Source organism: Phalacrocorax carbo, chromosome 4 (assembly GCF_963921805.1).
Source record: "Phalacrocorax carbo chromosome 4, bPhaCar2.1, whole genome shotgun sequence".
Classification (NCBI taxonomy): Eukaryota; Metazoa; Chordata; class Aves; order Suliformes; family Phalacrocoracidae; genus Phalacrocorax; species Phalacrocorax carbo.
In genome coordinates this window covers 14,884,140-14,908,683 of record NC_087516.1, presented here as the reverse complement: position 1 = coordinate 14,908,683, position 24,544 = coordinate 14,884,140, and the positions used below count along the sequence as shown (strand labels likewise).

General features: G+C 36.0%; 1 protein-coding gene across 1 annotated transcript in view; it reads right to left on the bottom strand.

The window, feature by feature from the left end:
• The window catches only part of STX18 (syntaxin 18), a 70,314-nt gene that overhangs the window by 18,542 nt on the left and 27,228 nt on the right, over window positions 1-24,544 (bottom strand). The window contains exons 2-6 of the mRNA XM_064449123.1: window positions 17,013-17,080; window positions 6,709-6,824; window positions 5,518-5,595; window positions 5,348-5,414; window positions 1,505-1,620 (exon numbers count right to left, since the gene is read on the bottom strand). Coding sequence (XP_064305193.1) covers window positions 1,505-1,620; window positions 5,348-5,414; window positions 5,518-5,595; window positions 6,709-6,824; window positions 17,013-17,080 — 445 coding nt within the window. The remainder of the gene's footprint in view (window positions 1-1,504; window positions 1,621-5,347; window positions 5,415-5,517; window positions 5,596-6,708; window positions 6,825-17,012; window positions 17,081-24,544) is intronic.

The following is a 24,544-nucleotide window of genomic DNA, read 5'->3' as shown; positions in this document are numbered from 1 at the left end:
AGCACACACTTTCAGAGACTGCAGAGACATTCAGCAACAAGGAAAGAGCACAGGGCAACGAAGATGCTACTATGCTGTCGCCTTTCTGCTGGCACTAGCTCACAGCTGCAAAACACTGATAACGTGTTAGGGTGAAACTCATCTATGTGCCTGTGTGCTGCATCACTTAAGACATACTATAAAAACGTGGTAAGCGCTAAAAACGACACAATCAAAACCTTTACTTCTTACAATAAATTCAGTGTCCGGGGGTCAGGGGTAACATACTGATAGCGTTGCAGAAGTACAAACTGGTTAAGAAGATAAGCAATGCCGTATCAGAAAATGAAACCGTTTGCACGCTGTGAAGTAATTCAGGATTAGAGTCTTCATCTAGAAATGGAGTACCACTTCACATGAATCCACCCTTTGTATGGCCCTAAAGTCACCAACCAGAGAAACTTTACTCTTTTAATAAAAATCACCACAGAAACAATACCTGATTATCAGAGTAATATGGCCACCCAGTGCATTTCTTCTACCTTGATGAAGTATTAGCCTAATGTAATGTCACGTTTCATACAGTTTTTTTCTCTCCAGAAATCATTTTCACAATAAAAAAAAAATCACAGGGTACCTTGGACTCCTCCAGACAGCACAAGCAAGAGAACTCAAGCCAGGGAAAGCAACTCCAGAATCACAGAAACAAGATCTCTCTTTAGGCATGAAACCTGAGATTATCTGCACAGTGGTGGTACTCCAAAAGGCACTCTGCAAAGTTCTGCCAGTGTACACACCCCAGGACAGACAGAAATGGCTAACAGAAGGGACTTACATCTTCTGGCCTCAGAAGCAGGCCACCAAAGAATCAGAAGCAATGTTTACAAATCCTGTCAAGAACAGCACCAGCTGAAATGAGCCTGGGGTCAGAGACACTGTTTTGGACGTCTGGCTATCTCCCGCCCACAGAAAGACAAGATGCAATCCTTCCAGCGAGGAAACTCAATGCTGTGGAGAACAATATCCCCAAAACTACTGGATCTGGCTAGCCAGTAACCTCCCTTCTACAAGCATATGCTACCTTTGAGTTTCTACTGTACAGGTGTTCAACTCAAGGTCTCTATGCTTAAAAACATGAAAATGTGCCCAGAAAGTCATTGAACTACTTTCCAACTCCTTGCCATCAGTGAAAGGAATATGGAAAAATCAGATGGATCTCAGAAGATATCTAAGTAGATGGATATCGATAAAAATAAATAAAAAGAAAAGAGTCTGCACAGTTTATTGAGAGGATGAGGAATCCAGCAAGGCATAAGAGTTTTTTAGCTGGTTGGAAAAAGCATGTCATGAAGTTGAAGATTTTTCTTCCTCAGCCTCGCAATTTGCTTCACAAAAGCCTGATTAATGCAGGGAAGAAAACAGAAGGTGCAAGTCACAGGAACTGGACCTTGTAATGTGAAGAAAGTACTATTGAACAGACAGGCCTTGACACAAAATGTGAAATATAATTAAAATTTATCCTTACCTTTGCTTTCCTCAGCAGAAAGTTTTTCTTCAGAATCATCTAAAGGATTCTGCGAAGATTTTTCAGGGGAAAGAGGTGATTTGGACACGTTGCTCTGCTCAGGTTCGAGTCTAGACCTAGAAGCACAAGAGCCTGTAATTTAACTGTTGAATTTACACAGCCGAATTTCTCTAAAATGAGAACCACCAGATTATTAAATTCAACACTAACTCTTGCAAACTTCACATTAAAGATTTCCCAGTCAAGATACAAAACATACTTAGCAACTTCCACTGAAATATTATTACAGAAGCAAAGAAAGCACAAAGAGCATTCCTGAACTAAACACATTAGATGTTCAGAGCTGAGGAGAATTTTGAAGGCTACAGCCTTCAAACACACAGACATTTTGTTAAACTTTTGTTAAACTTCCTTTCAAAAACCCAGTGTATTAGAATATATATATATTTAAAAACCCAAACAGACAACATTTTGGTCATACTGAAAATTCTTTTTAGTAGCAGTAGCCAACACCACTACTTTATTCTTTTCAAGTAACAATTTTACTTTATGTTGTCAATAGTCATACAGGAAAAGTAAGAAAATACAACAGAAATAGCTTTTTCCTGAAACAAGTCATTTTATTTGACTAGCTTTAAAGAATAGTTTAACCAGAATGAAAGTGATATTTACCTTGCCTGCCAAAAGACACAATAGACCATTTAGAAACAAGGAAAAGAAAAGAAAGTATGCTGTGGACAGATCTACATCCAAGTCCCTGCGATGTAATTTTAATGCAAAAGCAATGCAAAAAATGAGAAGCATATTCAGTGATTATATATAAAGTACTTGTCAAGTATGTTTCACTGTGCCACCAAAACAAGTTTAAAATTAGTGGCAATGTATTTTTTCCAGTAAACTTCTGTGGTTTATTGTTGTCTGTAAGGAATTCTGTAATTACTATGTAGTAGACATTTAAATGCTTAGCCATTATGCTCTTAGAGAAGCTAAAGAACAAAAAACCAAAACGCAACTGGCTGAATCACCTGCTGTGCCACCTTCATCACTTCCTCCCCTCTCAAATATAATCAACAGTTAATCTAATTATGATCTGCATTCTTCCCCTGCTGCTTAACAGAAGGTGTTGCTTTTTGTGTTCCTTTCCTTCTTTGTATTGTCTCTAAATTCTAACCAGTCATTAGAAAATTCTCAGAAAAACAGAATATAATCCATTAGTCATCACTGAGTGACTACGTTACTTAAGCAAGAGAAGACAGTGACAGGGAAGCTTTCTTAGTTCTAAAAACTGTGCAGGTACTGGGCTTTTGGTAATTTTATAAAAAAGAACTCCTCTCATCTCCTCCCCCTCGAGTCCCAAACTTGCCTAATAATGAGGAAGAAAAAAAAAAAAAAAACCCCACACTCATCTGGATGCCCATGGAGTTCAAATAATAGTTCTGATACTAATAAAACACCAATTCCCCAGATAATAAAAACATCAGCTTGATTTGAATAATTGTGTACATCATTCACAAGCTATCCTAACTGGAAAAAGTTTAAAATTGAAATGAAGTGTAATTTTGAATACCAATAAGCATAAAATCTGAAAAATCACAACCAAGTACCTTTACAGAAAAAGCTGCTTGTGTTTTTATTTCTCAATGTCTCATGCTGGGGAACTAGTCTTATGTAACTGGCAGAACTTTTTAATCAAAAAATATGAGTTAATATGTAAAGGCAACTTATGTGAAAAAATTAACACACACTCAATTTGTTGAAGCACTGAGGATGTTTATCAATATAAAAGGAAACATGACGTATATTGCTACTGCAAGCCTTCCAGTATTGTCTGATGCACACATATTTTAACTAAATGGCAGGAAAGAAGATCTGCACTAGGATTAATTTACTTTTAAAAAAAATGTATTCCTTTATTTGTTGTCCTTACTTTGCACAGTATGCTAATGTACAAAGTTTTTAATTAAAAATTAGCATAATGCCTGGGATGCACTATTTAAAGAATGACTAGTTCTTTTAAGTGATGGAACATGTTCTTAGTATCACATAAAGTGTCTCCTGAAATCTGTGAGGAAACTACAAATCAACTAGTTGAAAGCATATGAAAAAACATAATTTTTCTTAAAGTCATTATAAAGATTGGTTTATTCCCTGTGATTTATTTAAATTGAATTTTAATTTAAATGACAATTTAGCCATTACATTGCATCTGCAATGCATACAGATTCCACCTGGTCAACATCTGTTTTCTAGTTCTTATATCTGTAAAAAGAGGCAAAGAGGTATCCTCCAATATTACATAAAAGGACTGCATTTTCTGGCTTATATTTTAATGCCTCATTTAAGTGGTATTCTAACTCCTGAAATAGTGCTCTCATTGCTCCATATTTAGCATACATCAAATTGAGTTTTCTCTGTTTAGTCATCTGAGAAATCATGAACCTGCGATTTCAGATGAAAACAATAATATAAGAGTACAACAAACTGCAGGAACCACGCTATCTTTCTTTAGCATGAAGAATTCTGATAAGGTTGTGTATTTTTACACGCAAAAAATATCTCACAGTTTGTTTCTGTATGTTTTTTTCCTGAAAGGTTACAGGAGTTACAAAAATATCAATGCCTGACTTGCCTCTCATTACAGCTTACCAAATTTCAGAACTGGTTTGATGTATTCTGTTTACTTGGTTTTGGCTTGTACTACTATTTATATCTCAGGAGGATATATTTGAGTGAATCTAATTGGGCTTAATCTTGCTGAATCACTCTGAAGAAAATGTACTTATGGACTTTTGAAAACAATCTCTAGTTTCAATGTAAATAGCTGATTGAGCCAAACACCAAACTGATAAAGCAGCATCAAGTCTTGGAAAAGCACTCAAGAATTTACTTATTCATGTGGAAGTTCTAGAATTCTTTATTCTTAAAATAAAATGTACATAACCGAACTTAAGGTTAGAATTCAAATAATGCAAACTGAGAAGACATGGAAAGCCTTTCTGGTATTAAATAATTTGCAAAACCTGTTCATTCTCCCCATCATTCTTACACCTGGGGTGTGCAGAAGAAGAAAATTAAAAAGTATGGTTTTTGATACCTGACAAAAACTGAACAACCAACCAAAAAAATCCACCAAAAAAACCCAAACCAAGCATTCAAAAAAACCCACCAAAACCAGAACACCCCCCAGACCAAAACACCAGCAAGCACATAATCTTTAACTTCCCCTAGACATTCTCACCTCTACATGAGCAGCCTGAATGCATCCACTCTTTTGTTTCAGTTTAAAATAAAAATTTTGAATTTAACTTCTTATCATGTTTCTACTTGCCATGAAGACCTACAAATTCATGTAGCATTTATTCACAACATAATCACTGGCTTTAGCAGAGAAGTGAAAAAGAAGAAAGGACAAAAAGAGAGAAGTGATCATCTTTTGTACCTAAACAGATGGTATCCTAAATAGCATCTTTGTCTTTGAGCCATATTACTAATGTGCAGGATTTATTATTTTATGCAGAATGTTACTTAATAGGACACACAAAAATATTTTGTTGCATTTGTAGAAGTCCACTAGGTTCTTAACCCACATTTTACTGACTTGGTGCATTAATCATTTACATAAATGAGAAATACAACACTCTAATGGCACTCTGCCATTTATAGACTTAAATTCACGCACCAGAAGTGTAAGAGAGCCCTGAAATGCACCTGCTGACAGCAGAAGTTGCTCATCCAGCTACAGATTTCCATTAGAACAATCTCCTTAGAATCTAAACATGAATAATACTTTTGAATGTCCTACAAATGAAAGGCAGAGTTAAGCTATTTTTTGACAGTACTCACAGTCTCTTCTTATCTATCACTCGTTTAACTCGGATGGCTCTTTGTTCAGAATACAGCTTACACACTCCTGTTCAAGATAGCAGTAAACAGAACTTAAGGTTAGAAGAGCACAATTTCTTTCCTGGAAAATACAATCATTCATTTTTAACCATTGAATGAATACTAAGTACTTTTTAAGTAATCTTCAATGAAGTCCAAGACAGCTGTTCTGTGCTCCTTTACCTGAGCAGACTGGACACCCTTGTGTGCTGAAATACAAAAGAAAGATATAACCAAAAACTTTTAACTCTTTACTGAATTGCACAAAAGTCTGCATTTTCAGTTGATACACAAGTTGTATTCAAGAGCCTATTAACATTTCTGTATGTTATGTATTAGTATTTCTTTCAAACATAGCTATATTTAAATATAGGTTCTATAAAACATCAAATAATTACAACAAGCCTAAAGCTGAAAACAACTAGTGTCTTAAAATATTTATGTTATTGATCTGTTATATATGCCATAGTCATATTATTTCAATTAAACTTCTAAACAAGAATAGATATCATCAACATAAGCACAGCAAAACAGATCTAGAGATTTAACTTGCTTAAAATATCAGACTTCTGACATCTTAAATTCTCCAGTGTATAGACTGTATGGAAACCTTTGGGATTTATTGTTTCAAGCACCCTTTCATTCACATATATTACTCCTCCTTATTTTGATACTATATAGTTCCCATGCACGACTGGCTTTCAATGATTCTGAATAATGCTACAACTATGTTGGAGAAGGCATTTCAAAGCTGATGAAAATCTTTGGTATACTGGAAAAAACACACAGCAAGTCAACTTGAAAATGGCAAAACAGAAGTTCTCTCTACGACTTTCATAAGATAGTGCTGTAAAGGTATGACCCCATACTCAAGTTCTCAAAAACAGTTACTTTACCAGGACTCTGTCGAAGTTAATGAAGAATCTCAAACTTGGAAAGATTATACTTGTAATACCTCACAGATGCACAAGTTAGAAAGGCAACCATTGAATTTAGTGATCTTAGGTTCAGGCCTCTGGGCCACAATGTTAAATTATTATTCAAGTAGTAAATATTTAAGACTTTTTTTTTTAACAATTGCTAATTAATGTATTTGAACAAATAAATAAAATTCTATGCTCTGGCTTCTCCTTCCACTAACATTAAAGAAAATTAAGCACAGTACTAATTAGCCAATGGGATTACACAGATGCAAACAAAAAGGCAATGAGACTTCACCGATCTCTTTACAAAAGCATTTCAGATCCACCATCCATTATTTAGCATTATATTAGCCTTTATCAATAACTAAGAAAAACACATTTTAGATTTGCTCATTTTACCTTCTGTTCTCAGCTGATGAATGGCATCGGCACACGTCCTCATAAATATCTGAGCATCTTGATCTATCTGATCACGTTCTGTATCTGTCATCCTCACATACTCAGACATAATATGGCTGAGAAACAAGACAAACTGTCACTTAAGAAATCCCCAACATAAAATCTACAAGTATACATTTTGACCTCCTTTCTGTTCACTATGTCCACAGAAGCTTTTCTGTAACACTGATTTTCACAGAAAAAGTAAAAAGTACAAAACCCATCACTGATAAAATGCCACTTCTATAAAGCTGAGAGGTTTTTTAAAACGTTTTTGACTAGTAAAAGATGAAGAAAATGCAATATATGCTATCGTCTCGTACATAATCAAATACCAAGCAGATAAGGAGAAAATACAACTAAAAAAATACATCATTATCCTCAGTACTTACTCCAATGAGGCATATTTCAAGTCTAAAAATAAGAAAAAAAGCAGGATAAAGGAACAGCTCAAATGTTGAAAGTGAAAAAAAAAAATTGGAACTTGTTTTACTTAAATGTATGTTTTCATTATCCTAAATCCTGAACTTAATTTTTAAAGTAGCTATACTATGAATTCTGTGCATTCAAACTATAAAAAAGAAAAATATTGGAAAAATAACACCCTTTTTTGATATCAAGTCTATTACAAGATTTATTAAAACCTGTTCACATTGTTTATTCCTATTTTAGAGTATGTATTATGTATATAATATTTTCTAACAGGATTAGTGTATCTTTTTGTTACTATATTAATAAAAATGGAGGCCTGTCAGTAAAATGTTAACACACTGTAGATAAATACCTTTATACCGTTGGCTTTTCTAGTGGTTAACAGTGCCTCCCCCCACAGCCACAGATTACTTTGCTACAGCAGCTTATTTTATGTTCACCTTGGGTCTCCTGATGATACAGTCATCACAGCCTATTATATTTGCCTTTAAAAACAGGAAAGAAAACCTTAACTCATATCCTCATTTTAATTTAGATTTTTGTTTATATGTGAAAATTTCCCTACTTTGTTCAAGGTACATGTAATGTAATTACATTAATACGGTAATACAATACAAGTAAAAAGGAGGGATTTTCAATCTGCAAAGCTAGCCTGACACTGTTAGAGATCTCTTACATACTTCGCTGCAATAATGCCAAATCTTCCCTGCCTGCTGCAATCCCTGCCACCGGAACGCCTGCAACCAATTCGCATCACCCCAACCCATCATCTCTCATCCCATACAAAACCCACCAGGTCTCCCCTGCATCTGCAGTGTCCGGGCAGCGTGGGTCTCCCAGATCTCCTCCACAAAGTTTTCGGCTTACTCTAATGTCCCTAAGTATTATACCAAAATGTCTTCATTCTCATCCTGTGTGACTGACCGCACATGAAAAAAGGAGCACATGGTTCATCTGGTTTGAAAATTAGTTTCTGCTTACCGGCCAGCTAGTACACAAGCACAGATTAGCCAGCAAACAGTAAGGCAAACTAATTAGAAGGAATATTCTGTATGTTACTTGTTTGTTTCAACACTATCATGTATTTGACATCTAAACATCAGGATTTTTTCCCTTCTCGTTAAAGCTATTCTAAATGTTATAAAATTCTAACTTAGAGAAGATTTACAGAAAAGCAGCCACATATAGTGTTTCCATTTATATTTTACTATCTGAATTGCCCTTCTTTGGTCAGGACAGATGAGTTTCATAAATCTGTGGCAAAGTCCCTATCGCAAATGTAATCAGTGCTTTTCTAAGCTGTAACTAATTTGCACTCTGAGAGGGCAGCTTCTGAACGATGAAAGATTTGAAATAGTCTGATTTTAGAGACATATGATGTAAAGGCTTTCCACAGTCTGGTTAAGATGACATATGGATAGTTACATACGCAACAAGATCACTCATATTGTTAAATATATTAGACAGATCTCTCCCCCACTCTCTTTGGACAGCTTATATAGATAGGGCTTTTTATTACTAGTCTGTGGCATATGCAAGTTCTCAGCCTGTGTAAAGCCAGAAAATCCATTTTTACATCCATCTCCAGGCAGGCCCAGACAGAAGGGGACCATTAAGATCATCTGGCATGGGATAATGCATGACATTGTTCAGCAAACCATGTCTAGAGAGAATTACCTGAGCACGTTAGGATACCCAGACTCAGATGGAAAATGAGGATGGAGTAACAGCTTCATGATTCATGATGACCCCTTGATGAAGCAAAAAAATCTCCACTCTTCTATTTCAGATTACAATAATAAGTTCTGGCTGGTCTGCTACCGAACACAGTATAAGATTCTTGTACCCTGCCCAGCTTTGTGGGATTTGCAGAATTCTTTTCATAGTTGCTAATACAAAAATATGGTAGATCAAATTCCTAAACAGGAGTTTTACAGCTTCAAAGGTAACAAAATGCAGCTTAATCCAGCAAAAAAGAAATAGAATACTTTTCCTTTTGTAACTGCTTACAGCTTACACAGTGTCTCCTACCAGCACTTTTGAACAAGAGCTGGTCAAGCCACTCAGCAGTAAGGGTACCTGAAACCCAACCTCCTTGGGAAGGTAAGAACAGAGTCATACAATCACATCCCATTATGTCAAAACACGTATGGCATCCACTAGTACTAACAGGGTACTGAAGTCCCCATTGCACTCCCCAGTAAGTCTGCACATGGAGATTATACTGAACATCTATCTAATCACCACCCACTAGCCTTACTGTAAAAAGAACCATTCATTTAAAAAGAGGCCACGGAAAAAGAAACACAAAAAACCCAACCAAAGGAAAAAAAAAAGATCCAGCTGTGTCCTCTATTTCAGAAATACAAATACTTGCTCAGAAGTGCAGTGGCAGTATCATAGCAATGGGCTGATACATCATTAAATCAGGAAAGGTCAAACCAACCAGGTTTTTTCAGAAGCACTCAGAAGAATTAGCCAAGACACACAATGGCTAATGCATGCAGATAAAGTAGGGAGAAAGGGGGGAAAGTAAGTCTTCTAGATTTTTATCCTAATCAGTAGGAGAAAGCTTCATGATAAACTGGAAGGCAACTTGGGTTATTTAAGAAGGTGGGTGAAGAGTAAGACAAAGACAGTGGCCATCATGTAGGCAGACTTCAATAGTCTAGAAAAATTAGCAGGTTAAATTGCATAGAAAAGTGAAACTAAAAAGGAATAGAAAAGAATTCAGGTGAACTAGTAGTTTTTGTATAGAAATGACATTATGATAATTTGCAATTCTGCCCTCGATGAAAAGGAAGAATAGGCAATGCAGTAAGAGATCAACTTAGCTACTTCATGAGCTCTTCATTGAGCTCAAACATAAAAAGCAGAATACAGAAGGTGCAAATTAGATCTGACTGCTACTGACAAGTCTAAAGGAACACAGTATGTAGGGACACAACCAGAAAAGGGTCAAGTGCAGGATGAGACACAAGGGGCAAGGGATGTCAATGATAACAAGACGTTACTCTGCAAATATTCCTAAGAGAAACACCTAAAATAAGGAATGAATGAAATGAAAGGATGTATCCTCACTGCCAAGAACTAGGGGCAAAGGAGTGCTAGGTCGATGAAAAGATGAAGTGTAGCAACTATCTTGAAAAATGGGGTTAAGAAAAAAAAAAAGGCAGAGGACTTATAGACCACTCAGCCTAGGAAAATATAGGAACAAATAATCAAACAATGTTTCAGTGCTTAGGAAAGAAAACCAGTTTCCTAAGCTAGGAAAGCTTAGGAAAGATAACCAGTAGCCAATATACATCAAGAATAAGTCATACACAGTGCAATTTACTTCTTGGATGCAGTAACAGGTCTTCCAGATGGATGAAAAGCAATCATTGCTACATATCTTTTCTTTAGTTTGGTTTTTGTTAACATCTCGCACAACATTCTCATAAGCTACCGGTGAATAAAAGAGTTAGAAGAAACAAGCACCATACAGATGTAAAACTGTTTGAAAAGCTGAACTTGGAGTTCAAAACCAGAACTGTATACTAAAATGGAAGGACACACCGAGCTGTGTTCCACAGGGGTTTGTCCTGCATCTGACGCTATTTAATACTTTCATTAACAACTCAGACAGCAGAATGGAGTGTACAATTATTCAATTTGCAGAGGCATAAAGCTAAGCGAATTAACACTGTATTAAGAGAACAAGACTTCAATTCAAAACAATACTACCAACTTGGAGAAATGACATGAAGAATTTGAGTAAGGAATGGTCAGAGGCTCTTTGTTGCAGCAAGAACAATTATCTGAACCCACAGAGAACGGGGAACAACTGATTAGGGAACAGTTCTTCAGAAAGTCACCTGGGATCCTGGTGGATCATAAACCAAACATAACAACAACACATTGTTGCATAAGAAGTCATCATTGCAATGGGATGCATAAATGCAGTATAACCCATTACAAATAAAAGGTAATCTTTCTGCTGTCCTCAGCTTTGGGCAAGGCCTCAGCTGGAGTTTTCTTGCATTTCAGCACCTCGTTGCAACACCAACTGTGACAGCGTCCAAAGGAGAGGAAAATGTACAATCAAAGGTCAAAGAGAACACGTACGAAAAACAAAATATACTGTAACATTTGATTCTAGAAGAGACTGAGAAGAAACCAATAAGTCATAAAAAAAAAGAAAATTCTAGTAGCATGGATAAGGAAACAGGAAAAAGCAGAGGGAAGATATAGAATCTCCACAGAAAGAGATAAATATGAAAGAGATAAATGACAGTGGTAGAATGACCTAGCCATTCTCTTTCTGAACATGTCAGCCATGCTCCTTCCAGCCTATCATTTCTATGATCCTATTTTGCTGGCAAAGCACAAGGAACCAGAGCTGATAGAGGCGTTACACCAGCTTTTGGAATTAGTAACTCTTTCTGCTGGTGCATAAAATATTTTCTGCTTACTGATTCAATAAAGACACCAAATCAAGCAGAAAACCTTGATTTTCCTCCAACAGTGTATTACAAAAGAGAGAGAAGCAAAAAGCTGAAATAAACCAGTTCTAAAATACTGATATGTACTGTTTTAGCAGAGATATGCCCAATTTACCACCTGCAGATATTGCCTTACAAATATATGCATAAATGTTCCCACACATACATACCAAAGTGTGTAGGTATATGTACATATGTACATGTATATATCACCTTAGTTGTAAATACAGCAGACATTTTTAAACATCTTCCCTTTGGGCATCTGGTATGTCTTAAATTATTTTATTTGTTATTTAACTACTTAATTTAAACATTATTTATTATGATTTGTGCATTTAAATTTACTGCCTTTTTGCATTCAAACACTGTCTGACATAAATCCAAGGCAAAAACTTGTCTACTCAAATGACAAAACATTCTATAACAACATATTTAAAACTTTTTTTTTTACGTCTGGGGAAATTTCAGCTACTAGAACAGGCAGTACAGACATACCTGAATTAGTATTTTCAGTTTTCTAAAATATTGCTGAGAAATTCCAGAATGCTGCTGTGAAGAATTACTATTTCTAAAATGTGATATATGAACCTACTAAAATAAAAAAAAAGAACATAAGTAATTTGAAAATAATTCCCTGGAGACCAGGAAAATACTATATACTCCTCCATGAAGAAAGTCCTCACAGAACATTTACATGTTTTACTATCTTTGTATAACAAAACAACCCTTGCTTCTTGTAAACACACGATTAAGTCAAGAAAAGAAAGCAGACCAGCATTATACGGGAGCTAGCAAGACACTATTTTTAGACTTCTTTAATACCTACTTTTTTTTATTGGTTAAGCCAAGGGAACACTCTCCACAAAGCATAGGGTAAGCATTCAGCAATTTCCTATTAGGTGGCAAACATGTAACTAATTTATTGGTTCCTCCCAGCCAAATACTAGCCATATACTGCTTACCATTGCTGTTTTTAAGTATTGTCAGAGTATTTTCCAATAGAAACTAATTCATTTTCAAACACTCTGAGATGCCCTAAAGCATTTCTTGATTGTTGAGTTTCATTTCTTTCCAAAGATTCTTGGAGAGAGGCGGCAGTTAACATCACAAGTGACAGCTCAGGGACAGCTACTTTAGCAGGAACGGTGATGATGCAATGTCCCATGATCTAGCTACACTTTTCTTATAAAATACCCTGCCACTGACTGTTCACTGATCATGAGCATGATACCCAAAGGGCTTTGTTAGGCTTGAAATGTGTATATGAAGCCAGCAAAGAATTAATTAAAATTATTTAAGTTATTTTTCTTTAAGACAAGGCTCTAACATTAAATAAAAGCAATGGTACATCTCATTATCGGTCCTTCCCTTGGTAGGTGTAACCAATAACAACATGAGTCATTCATAGTCTTTGCTGCTCAGTGTTTTCATTATTTATTATTTTTCCTTAAAATGTGTGTTGCAGAGAAAGCCCCAGATTTTGCTATTATTGCCACAGATTAAGATGAATACAGCCCCCAGTCTTTAAGCCAATTGGCAAGAAAGAACCATACATTTGGAGAGAAGTTTGAAGGAGGAGCTTCTGTATGTGCCCCTCTATAAATCAGATGTGGAAGATGATACTGCATCTCTGGTACCACTAAAGCTCTCAGAAGTTCTATCCACACGAGAGAATCACAGCAGACATGATAAAATGCGCAAGACGACAAAACATAAAAGTTTCGTATCACAGAAAGATGAAAACCAAGGTGTAAGAGAAAGCAAATGAATCCCAATAAACAGGAGAGGATAAAGGTGCAACTGCTTCTAAGTCAGTAAGCTTAGATCGCTGCATCACTAATTTCATGTGTTTTGCCATTCACAGATTTTATAGCTAACAGTCAAATCAAGAAGAAAGAAGGTGAATAAGCAATTACTAGTTCTTGAGCTCTCTGGACTCAATTAGGTATTTCAGTTAAATATTTAAAGTTTGATAAAGTGGGTCAGGGCCTTAGTTTCAAGTAACCCTTCTTCCAGTTGTCTTTCACGTTGCTAAAAATCTTCCTTTAAAAACAAATTAAAGACATCCCCTCTGTAGCAGGATATTTTGTGTATGCCAAAAATAAAAACTCTTCATTAATAAAGAATTTATAGTCTGCAACAGTAAGGTCAAAAGAGCAACCATTCTGGATGTAACACATTATGATGTTTTACAAGGCATACAATAATTCATCTTAGTAACTCAAAAGCCTAATTCCACCAACACAACATGCTATAGTTGAAATAAAAATCACAGGATTGACAAATTCAAATTTCATTAACAAAATGAAACCTCCCACGTAAATTCCAGCACAGCCCTTCGGTATTGAATTGTTTAAAAATTTTCCCCATAGCTGAAGTATTGAAAAGTTATTAGAACTGCTGTCTTGAATGAGTGAGGCATTTGCTAAGACAGCGAGACTGACAGTATGGATGCCATGATCCTCTTCGCATCCACAAAGTGGAACAGCATAAGCAATGTAGTGTGGAATTTGACAGTACTATCTATTTTAAGTTTGACCATTAAGGACAGGATCAACTGCCATCACAGACGAGATTTGGAGGAAATCTTTTTTGCTCTCCTCAGCTGTGGGGGGGGGTGATAATCACTGAGAATTACCATGATAACTGATTAAAAGAGTTTACAAAAAGAACATTATAAAAAAAAAACCTTTTAGAAACCAAAATAGCTTGGACAAATTTTTACTTATCACTTCAATTTTATGTACACTACTGCTAATAAAATAGTACCTGAAATTTAACCACTACTAACTGTTTATTCTTACAGCAATTATTTGTAGTTTCTTATCTTATGCACTCACATGAAGTTTTCACACAATAAAAAGTTATTTCAGTATTAAATTGGTAGCTCCACCTAGTGTTGTTCACAACCTATTCCAACGGGAACTGAAAAGCAGAGAGGTAGTGGCAACATGTAGCTGTACACTACTTCTGCTTGCTGCTTGGACAAGCAGTTCCTCATACACCTTGCATGGAGAATTGACACACTCCCAAGCTTCATTTTCACCAGCACTGACTACTAATAGCTCTCATGGCCTTACACTTAGAAAACAGGCCAAAAAATATATATATTTTTTTTTTAATTTTGAAAGAACAAAATACTGCTTTTAAAATCTCAGGGAGACAAAAAAAGGGACACATTTCGATACCACTGATTGTATAGCATTGCTATTACTGTGACAGACCCTTTCAGGACTAGAAGTTGTTCCTCAAGAAGACTGCTCCTCCAGTATGAACCAGGCCTAAGAAATATCAGACAGCTCATCTATTCCTGCTGTCTTCTGGGGGATGGATATCTGTCTGGATAATGTTCCTATTTGGTACCTGCGAAGCCCTTTGGAGAAAGGTATTACAATGACTTGGGACTCTGTCTTCAACCCAAGATGACTTTAGAATGCATTTTCTCTACCTTGACTGCAGCAGCGGCTTAGCTTTAGTTCGGGTTGTGGCAGAATCAGAATGCACACAGGGCTGACTCACCCTACACTGCCGTTACGTTGAGGAAATACAACACAGGAAATTGTGATGTTTCAGAAAATCTTTTACAAGGGAAAGCTTACCTACACTGTTTCATTTGGATATAAGTCCTCCCCCAAAAAAGCCAAAACAAAACAAACCAACCCCAACCAAGTGGGTTGTGCACTTCTCAAATGACAGTAAAAAAAGGACATTTAATAATCTTCAGTGATATTTCCCCCCACGCATACCCCACCAAGAAGGGCATTGCCACAATGATCCACCTTTGCCACCTCAAGAACAACTTGCTGACATTCTCTTTAAAGCAGAAAACTTCACTTGGTAGAAATTCACTGCCTTTACAAAGAGTGCATCCCAGTTTTTTAAAGCATGCCAATTGGGATACATTCTGTATTGCACACACTGTATATTCTTCCCATTTTATATCTGGTTAGAATTTTGGAAGTTTTTGTTTTGAACCATGAATCTCAAAATAAAATGGTGCCCCAGAGCCCTGGCGAACATCTCTTTTCCTATGCGTAACGAGGGTGGAAGGTCAACTCACTTTAAGTGACAGCGTGACAAAGGCCAGGCAGTTTCAATGAGTGTTCTGCCCCACACAAATATATTTCCCTGAAAGACAGCATTCACTGTATATTATGTTGCACTGATCATTTTTTTATCTTAGATTCAGAAGAAAGGAACGATTAGTTAGATGTGGGGTCTGCACTATGAAGACACAGAAAGGATATCTGCTTTTTTCAAATAAATATTTATAGCAGTCACAAGCGTGTCACAAACCCACTTCTACAATATGAAATAAAACAAACTGGTGATTAGTTCAAGACAGACCAGTTAGTGGAACTGTTAAATTTCTATTTACAACAGCAAAGTTAGTTAAGTAGACATACCTATGAAGTATTTTCCACTTCCGGAAAGAAATACAGTGCAACCTATAACATGACTACTAAGTTTACACATAACAAGAGTTTCACTAAAAACAAAGTTTTTTCCATTTCTCATGTGATATCATTATTTGTACTCAGATCACCAAAACACAAGTTGCAGTAGCATTTAGATTTTAGTATAACTTGATTTAGTAATTCATTAGGAATGTTAAACCTGCAGATGAGAAGATACTCGTATTTTTTTCTTACTAACACCAACTTATAAACTTGTGTTTTAATCTTCTAAAAATCCTACTACTGAAGCTATCAGCAAATAAGTAGATAGAGCAGTTTTGAACACTTTCTAAGGGCTAAAGAGAATCAAAACTTTCTCCACATGACACAACTACCAGAACTGTTGTCACAGAAAAGCAAATCCTGTGCTGCTGTCCCCTGACACTGCATTCCCAATGGCATCTTTCATCTGGAATTCACATTCCAGAGTCTGAAGTCTGAAGAGTTCACGTCATTCTCCTCCAGGACCTGCTGATGCTACTGACTGTATGCTTAGTGATAACAGGTAGGTTTAGAGTCACAGAGTGAAAGGGAAAACCTGGATCACTGAATCTAGGATTCTGCTATCTCACGAATCTCAGGACCTGCTACTCTGCAGGTCCTGACAAGGTGTTGGACTTGGACTGCCAGGTTGCTTTGTTTCAGAACTAACTCCCAAGAGCCAGAAATCTTCAAATTCTGAGTGTCATTTTATTTAGGACAATTTTCTTCTTGTAACAGTACTATTCTTCATCTTCAGTAGCTTACAGTAAGCCAATTAATATGCAACTGTCAAAGAGCTGTTGAAAACAATGTTTTGTTTTCAGACATTATGCCTGGAGATTTTTAAGCAGTTCACTTTACAAATTTGAAAATAAATACATAAATCTATTTAAACACAATGCACACTTACCTGTAAGCATTAATGTAATCCTTTCTGTGTTGCAGAAGAAAATCTTTCAGCTTTCCAATATGAGAAATCTAAATGAATAGAAATCAGAATTAAAACTTCAGTCAGATAACCGACTACGTTTATGTTTAAAGTTCAGTATTCCACACTTCAAACATCAATTTGCAAAATTATTCTGTAATTACACAGAATCAAAATTTATTTATAGTAAAATTTTCCGTATTTGTATATTGACTGCTTGCAAAAAATAATCTAGAAGAGATCTGTTCTATGAAAGTACAACTCAGAAAAACTAGTAGAAATACATGTTCTATCCAAAAAGCATAAACTAAACACTAGAACACTACATATAGCCACAATATTAAACATTAAAAATATTAATAATTCTAAACTGGAAATCCAGAATCTAATGTACATTTCTGAAAAGAAACATTTTACTGATGAGTCATGATACAAACACTCAAGTTCAGCTATTAGAACTTGTAGAGCAAGGTGTTGCCCCTCTTTTTTCTATTTTGCCATAATAGAGTGACCGTTTTGTGCCCAAACTAGTCTATCATCTGATAATCATTAGTAAGTTTTGCCAGAGCATATACGCTTACTAAATTTCTGTTTCTGGATTTCCACTTCACTGTGGATATATTTTGCTATAAATCCACTTGATTTTCTTTCTTAGAAGTCTTTAGAAAGTTCCTTTGAGAAGATGAAAAACTCCTAGAAATCTGAAAGAACTTTTGCAAACTAGTCTGATTTAAAAGACTTGGTGTAGTGTAAGATGCTGCTTATCTTAGAGAATGGAGGAAGTCCAGAAATTGAGTTTAATTGGCCACAGAAATGAGATGACTACCAATATGACTTTTTTGGTGGGTCTTGAAGGAGACATGATGGGGGGAAGGAGGAAGGGGGAGAGTTCTATACATTAGTGGTGTGCATTTTCAAGGGGGAGGCAGAGGGAACCTTTCTAAAGTATATTCTCAAATATTCATTAATAATTCAGTATAAAAAAAATCATGCAAGGAATTATACAAAGCAATAGTTTTAGTTTACAAATACAATAAGTGCAGTTTACCCCATGTATCTGGGAAAAAGCATCAGAAGCTGTTCAAGTCTTAAAATCCTATTTTCATGCAAATGTTCCTTGCAATTAAACAAACAAAAAAAGCCACCGAGAAAGAACACAGAATAGCTTGGATAAATAGAAGATTAATTCCCCCAATTATTTTTTTCCAAAGACCAGCAGCTCTTTGAAAAAAGAGGAAAAAATGTACTTAAGACCGCAGTGATTTGTACAACTAAAATTAATTGTTTCCTTGTGCAAATAAATACACATATATTTCCCTATTATTGTGTGCTCTATTTCATTTTTACTATAGCTTATCATATTGGATAAGAATTTTCCCAGTTTTCATGTTTCAAGTTTTCCATGCGATTAACAGGACAGGAACTTTCATCCCATTCGTAGCAAAGAGTTCTGTTAGTACCTCCAGCAGATCCGAAGTTTTCTGAAGTATGTTAGCACCGTCACGAGCAATAAGAAGGGAAATACTGAAATCACTACAAGATCAGCAAGGCACAAAGAATAAGCTAAACCATCCTACAGATGTTCATTCTCATCACCACTGGAAGTTATTTTTTATGTACTAATGTTCTCAGCTCAGACTTGGTATGGCATTAAATTCGCTGAATAGGTAAATTAAGCTTGACTATGAAAGCAAAGCATTTAAAACAGTCATACAGTGTTTCAGTAGAACGATAATACTTAATAGGCAGAAAGAAACTACTACAGAGGACAAGAGTAGAAATGTAAAATAAGAAACATTTCAAAACATTTACATTAATATGTAGACAGAGATTAGCAAAACTTTATAAGTAATAAATCTTAATATTACTGCAATAGCTACAATTTAGGAGTGATTAACAAGCAGAAAGAATCAGAATGACAAGCAAGAACACTGTCTTACAGTAATTAATTCATCTAGTCACAAAGAGCATTCTATTGAGGCTAAAATTGTAATCATGTGTTTGAATTGCACTGACCCTACTTTGCCTCTCCTTCATTTGTAAAGCTATTTTCATGAATTTAGAATGACACCATTATGCCCATACTCGCATCAAGCTCTTAGTTCCCAAGATTTGCATCAGAAGTGAGACTTCTTGTTCTACTTTCCCTCAAATTCTAACAGCATCTTCTGTGATCCTGCACTGCTACTATTTCTCTTTTGCCTTTTCTTACCATGTACTAATGGCAGAGTTTTGAATTCAATTTGTCATTACCATACCAACAAAATAAAAATTTTTTATGAAAAAGAAGGTCTCGCTAGAATAACAGGGAACGTGAATTTTATTTTTTAAAATTTTTTTTTCTTCCTTTGGTACAATTCTTAATCTTCTGCAGCCACAAAATATCATTGATTATACAAATATAAATCTTGACGGTATCTCCAGTGTCATGAGCCTGCAAATATTCTGGGGTTATCAGAGGCACACCATACACTCTTCACAAAGTTATTAAGCTCCAGCCTAAAGGTAATAAAGTATATCCCTATTCCAACTGAATGGCTCTATTAGAATCTTACCGCTCTTATTAGGAATAAGAGCTGATTACCAACTTCTGTCCATCTGTTCTTTCTTCAGAACAGTCCTTTCCCATAAAAGTTCTGTTTCTCTGCACGTGTGTTGAAGTCTACCATCAATAGTCCTATCTCCCTGTAACTCCTGCAGCCCCACCCAGACAAATGACTCCAAGCTTTTAGTTTCTTCTCATAAGATAGTTGTAAGCCAAAAATTTCCTTTTCATTTGCCCCAGTTTGTATCCATCCTTTTCCAATGAAGATAACTAGAAAGGCATTCACTGGTTGCTTTGTAACTCAGCTGGAAATGTCTTTTCTCCCACCATTTTCATTGGCGAGTTCTTCTTTGTTTCAGTCTCTAAATATATACGCTACTGCCAAATTTCTTTCTTCTTCCCCCTACTCCAGACCCAGAGTCATTCAGCACTTCCTGTAAAGTATCATCAATAAATTTTACCGATCCATCTTACTCTGGGATTGATTTTAAAACTCATCTTGTTTAGTACTGTTCTTATTTTGGGCAATGCAAAAAGCAATTCCACTTTTTGCAGAAGCATTGTTTCTGCTTATTCATCTTATTCAGTTAATATTTTCTCTGCTAACCTCCTCTAGACTTCCTATTAGCACTTTATCAGACACTTTACCATCAGATACCATGTCATCTTAACAAACAAAAAGCAGATTTCCTTAAAGCATCAAGGTTAGGCACATCCTATTTTCAGTAAAACAGCAAGCTATACTGCATGGTATCTTGCTTCCTATTTATCCTTAAAATCTTTCCCTTAAAATCTTTTCTGAATCCTGGACCACTTCTGGGTCAGGCCCTGCTGATGCCATTATCAGTTTCCCCCTGCTGACTTAATTATAGGCATTAAATTTGCTTTCCTCTGATCAATTGGTACCATCTTCAATTCAATGTATTTTCATTAAAAATAGCTTCTTTCAGACTTGGGATTTCTCAAATCCCCTGTGTCTGAACTCAACCCAGAGATTATCTGATAACCACAATTTGACTTCAATAAAGTCCTGAAATTCTATAGAAATTTCCAATTCCATCCTCTGGTTCCCAGTACATATCCTGCTTTTACCCTGATGGCCATGGCTTTTTCCTTACTAATTCAATGGAGACCATGCCTAAACTATTCTTAATCTATACTCCAGCTGCATGACAAATCCGCTTTTTTTGCTAATTCTCTTTTTATTTACACAGAAGCAGAATATTTTAACTTTGGGGTGTTTTAATACGTTATTTAACTCACAAGTTTTGCCAAACCTGACCTTACAAAGTCTTCCCTTCTGCAACAGTTTTCTTGGCCAGTCGGTCTCTCGCCTCTGCGCCCCACCCGGCTTATTACTGCCTCTGGGCTAATTTTTTGTAACTTCTCTAATTAGTCTTTCAAGTAGACCTAGAACAATTTTAAATCCCACTTATATTTCAACATATCCATTTTTTCTACTCCATTTACCATCCATCATAACTGCCACTTCCCACTTGCTGTATATATGCCTTTTTTCAAAATAATTATACCACCAGTTGACACAGCATCAAAAGGATAGATGAAAGCAATTTTTAAGACGAAGCACAAACACATCTGAGCGCTGGCCGCTTGTCACGGTTCCCATTCTTTGCCTCTGGAAATGAGCTTTCTTCTTCTCTGAAAGTCTGGAACAGAGAAATAAGCCTCTCCTTCAACTTTGAAATAATAAAATTATTTCCTTTCTTCCCTGAGGGGATAGGAGAGCTTAGATAAATGCCCTTCACACTTGCACCACTTCTGCACTATATTAAGACTAAACTTATCTCATCTGGAAATTCAGTAGTGTCCTTCCCCTTATAACTGACATTTTTGTGAGAGTCACGGGGAAAAAAAAAAAAACCACCTTTCCTTCAAATATTGCCAACATCAGTTATATTGCTGTACTAACAGCATGTCCTCGAGCTTCTGTTCGCTACCAGAATACAGAGGGTTACATTCTTTCTGACAACAGAAACTGCTTACGAAACTCCAGGCTCTCCATCTCCTCTTCCCGTTCCCACTGGCTCTTGCTTGAGGGTCAATACCGCACCCCAAAACACGGAATGATTTTTCTTTTTTTTTTAAAGTACTCTTCTGGAAATGGGAGTTAATAATGCTTAAGACCAAATATAAAGAATCTGTTGCTTTCATTTCAGCTCCACAAACACCTGTATCAGCATACGGGAGAGCAGAAGCTGGATAGCACGAGTGGGGAACTTCCTAAAAGATGCATGTTCCATGAAAGGAGGTATATTTAGTTGCAACTTCGGAAACTTAAAATTATACACTCCTAAGCTCAGATACCAAAGCTGGAGACTCCTGGTTATATTTAAAAACTCAAGTGTAGTTCTGATCATGATAAAACAATTGGTTCTCTACAGTGAAGCAGCAGCAGTTTTCCACTGGGTGGCAACAAAAGCGTCAGCATCACACAAGTAAATACCCTAAAGCCTAACACCTAAATACATTAAAGCCTTTAATGTAACTTTTTTAAAGTTACTTCAGGTTCTAGTCTGCGCTTCAAAAAGTTTCTTCATTGTAAACGACCTCTCTAACACACATATCTGTGTCTTGCTGCCACTGCAGATTTTTTAAACAACTCTTATTAAAACATAAAAGCAAATATTGCATATAGTACAGGTCCAACACAAAGGAAGCTGTGAATGGCTGCCATCTGCTACCACAGGTGGCATGCATAGCTCTATTTATACTTGGGGCCTTCACTAGAAATGGTAGATGTTCTTCTATTTAGAGAGTTTTCTTACAATTTTAGGGCAGGCTGCATTTTTAAATAAGGAGAGAATCAGGAAAGCATTCCTTCCAAGCAGCATCTTTACAAGATGCATATACTTTGGAACAAAGACGCTGACTCTGCTTCCTTCAGTATCTTAGCAATACATACAACATTTCTTTCCACTCCCAACAAAGAATTGATCACTCATGAAACAGTAGGTTCCAATTTGCATACGTTTAACCCAATGCAAGAAGTGGCAGCATTGTTTACGATTAAAATGATTGGAGTAGGTTCCCGTGACATATTGTAGGGGGAACTCGACAGCGTTGAATAGTCATGTTCATTGAATAAACACAGCATTTTGTCAAGTTTACTCTTCCATCAGAACAATAAGCAACTATTACTACTATGTAAAACTGACTGTTACACTTTGCACTATACTGCCATTCTGAATTTAAAAGACGTACTTGTGTTAAAGAAAACTTTAAAAATACTTAAACCCAAAACATAATAGAAAGGTTCTTGCAAAAGTCCTAAGAGACACGGCATTTACTGTTGATTCAGCAGCACTGACAAGCACTGCTGATGGAAGTGTCTTATTGACCATAAAAATAAATAAAATTTTAAAAAGAAAAGTTTTATATTTAATTTTTCAATATATGCAAAAAGCCTGATCTTTAAAATGTCTTACCTAAATAGATCCCATTTACAGATTCATGAGAAGGTGACTACATTCTAAAATCCCCCCTGCACAGAGCAGAAAATATATGATTGTTTTAAAATTAATATCAGAATCTATATCAAAAAATATCATCAGCACCCATCATGTTTTCAATTCCAAACATCCAGGCAACCCAAACATACCCACTGCCATTTTCAGAAGAAATTAAGAATTTCAGTAAGATATTAGGTGATATACTGCATATTTCTGACCAAAAAAAGTACAGTCTCAGTACTAGGAAGAGACACACTAACTGGTATAAGAACAAACTTGGTTTTATTTAAAAAAAAAAAATTGTTTCCGATGTCTAAAACATAAAAAAAAAAGGAAGCTTTCCATGATTAATGCATGTAATGAAGGCAAGCATTTTCAGAAATCTGGAATAAAACCCAACAGAATAGATACTATAAACAGGAATCCAATTTAATTTTAAAATTTATTTAATATAAGAGGTTGGGCTCTTGCCTAAGCTATAACAGTTGGGAAAGTCTAGTTAGAAAAGTTTTTATGTAGAAATGGCTGCTATGGAGAAGTTTTTTACTACGAACCACCTTTGATTAGACTGAGTTATGAACTTTTTAAAAATACAACATATGGAAGGCCAGGTCCCACACAGCTTCCTTCTAGTTTAAGCACTGTCAGCCCATTGAATTCACACAGGCTCCTGGCAGGACGGTGCCCAAGAACAGTCAAGATTTTGTTTTTTAAAACACTATTACCTGCATTCTACATTTCAGAAACTGGAACCTTCAAAAGATGAAGTGATATAATTCCCTGATACAGTGACACGCAACAAAGATTAAACCAATTAAACAAAAACGAGAACGCTTATTTAGAGCGGTTTAGATGGTGACTTATTAGTAGGCCATGAGGTGGTGCTGTCCTACCAGAATTCATTGCAGAGGCGCACTGGCTGCCTCCAAACATCAACTGGCCAGTTTTCAGCTGATTTGTCTCTTGAGGGGATACATTTGGTTTAGGTTTCCCCAGCAAACGTGAAAGTTTCTAAAATAGGTCACACAGATCAATTGCTCTCGTAATCTGAAACCCAAAAGAGCAAATAATATCTAAACTGTGGCATGGGGGTGGCCCGACGCTGGAAGCGGGTAGCAGGAGGCGAGGAGACAGCCAGCCTGGCTACTTCTAATCTCAGGAAAATTGTGACTTTGTTCAGTTTCTGCTTTACATCAGCATATATGTTACAGCAGCAGCGACGGGCAGGGCAACATTTTTAACTGCATTTTATTAGTAGTCTTGCATTTGGAGCAGAGGAATTAACATAACCAAGAAGAGGGGTGTTGTATTAATAAAGCATGCGGTACATGGGGTAAGACCATTCAAAACTGAATTACTTGAATTAAAAGCCATGAAAGTGAAGACTGAGTAATTTTGACTCTAAAGTTTTGTACCATCTTTACCTTGAAAACAGATATAAAAAATACAGTGTGTATATTATCAGTGGTTTTCTAATTTGAAATAACAATTTTTGTAAA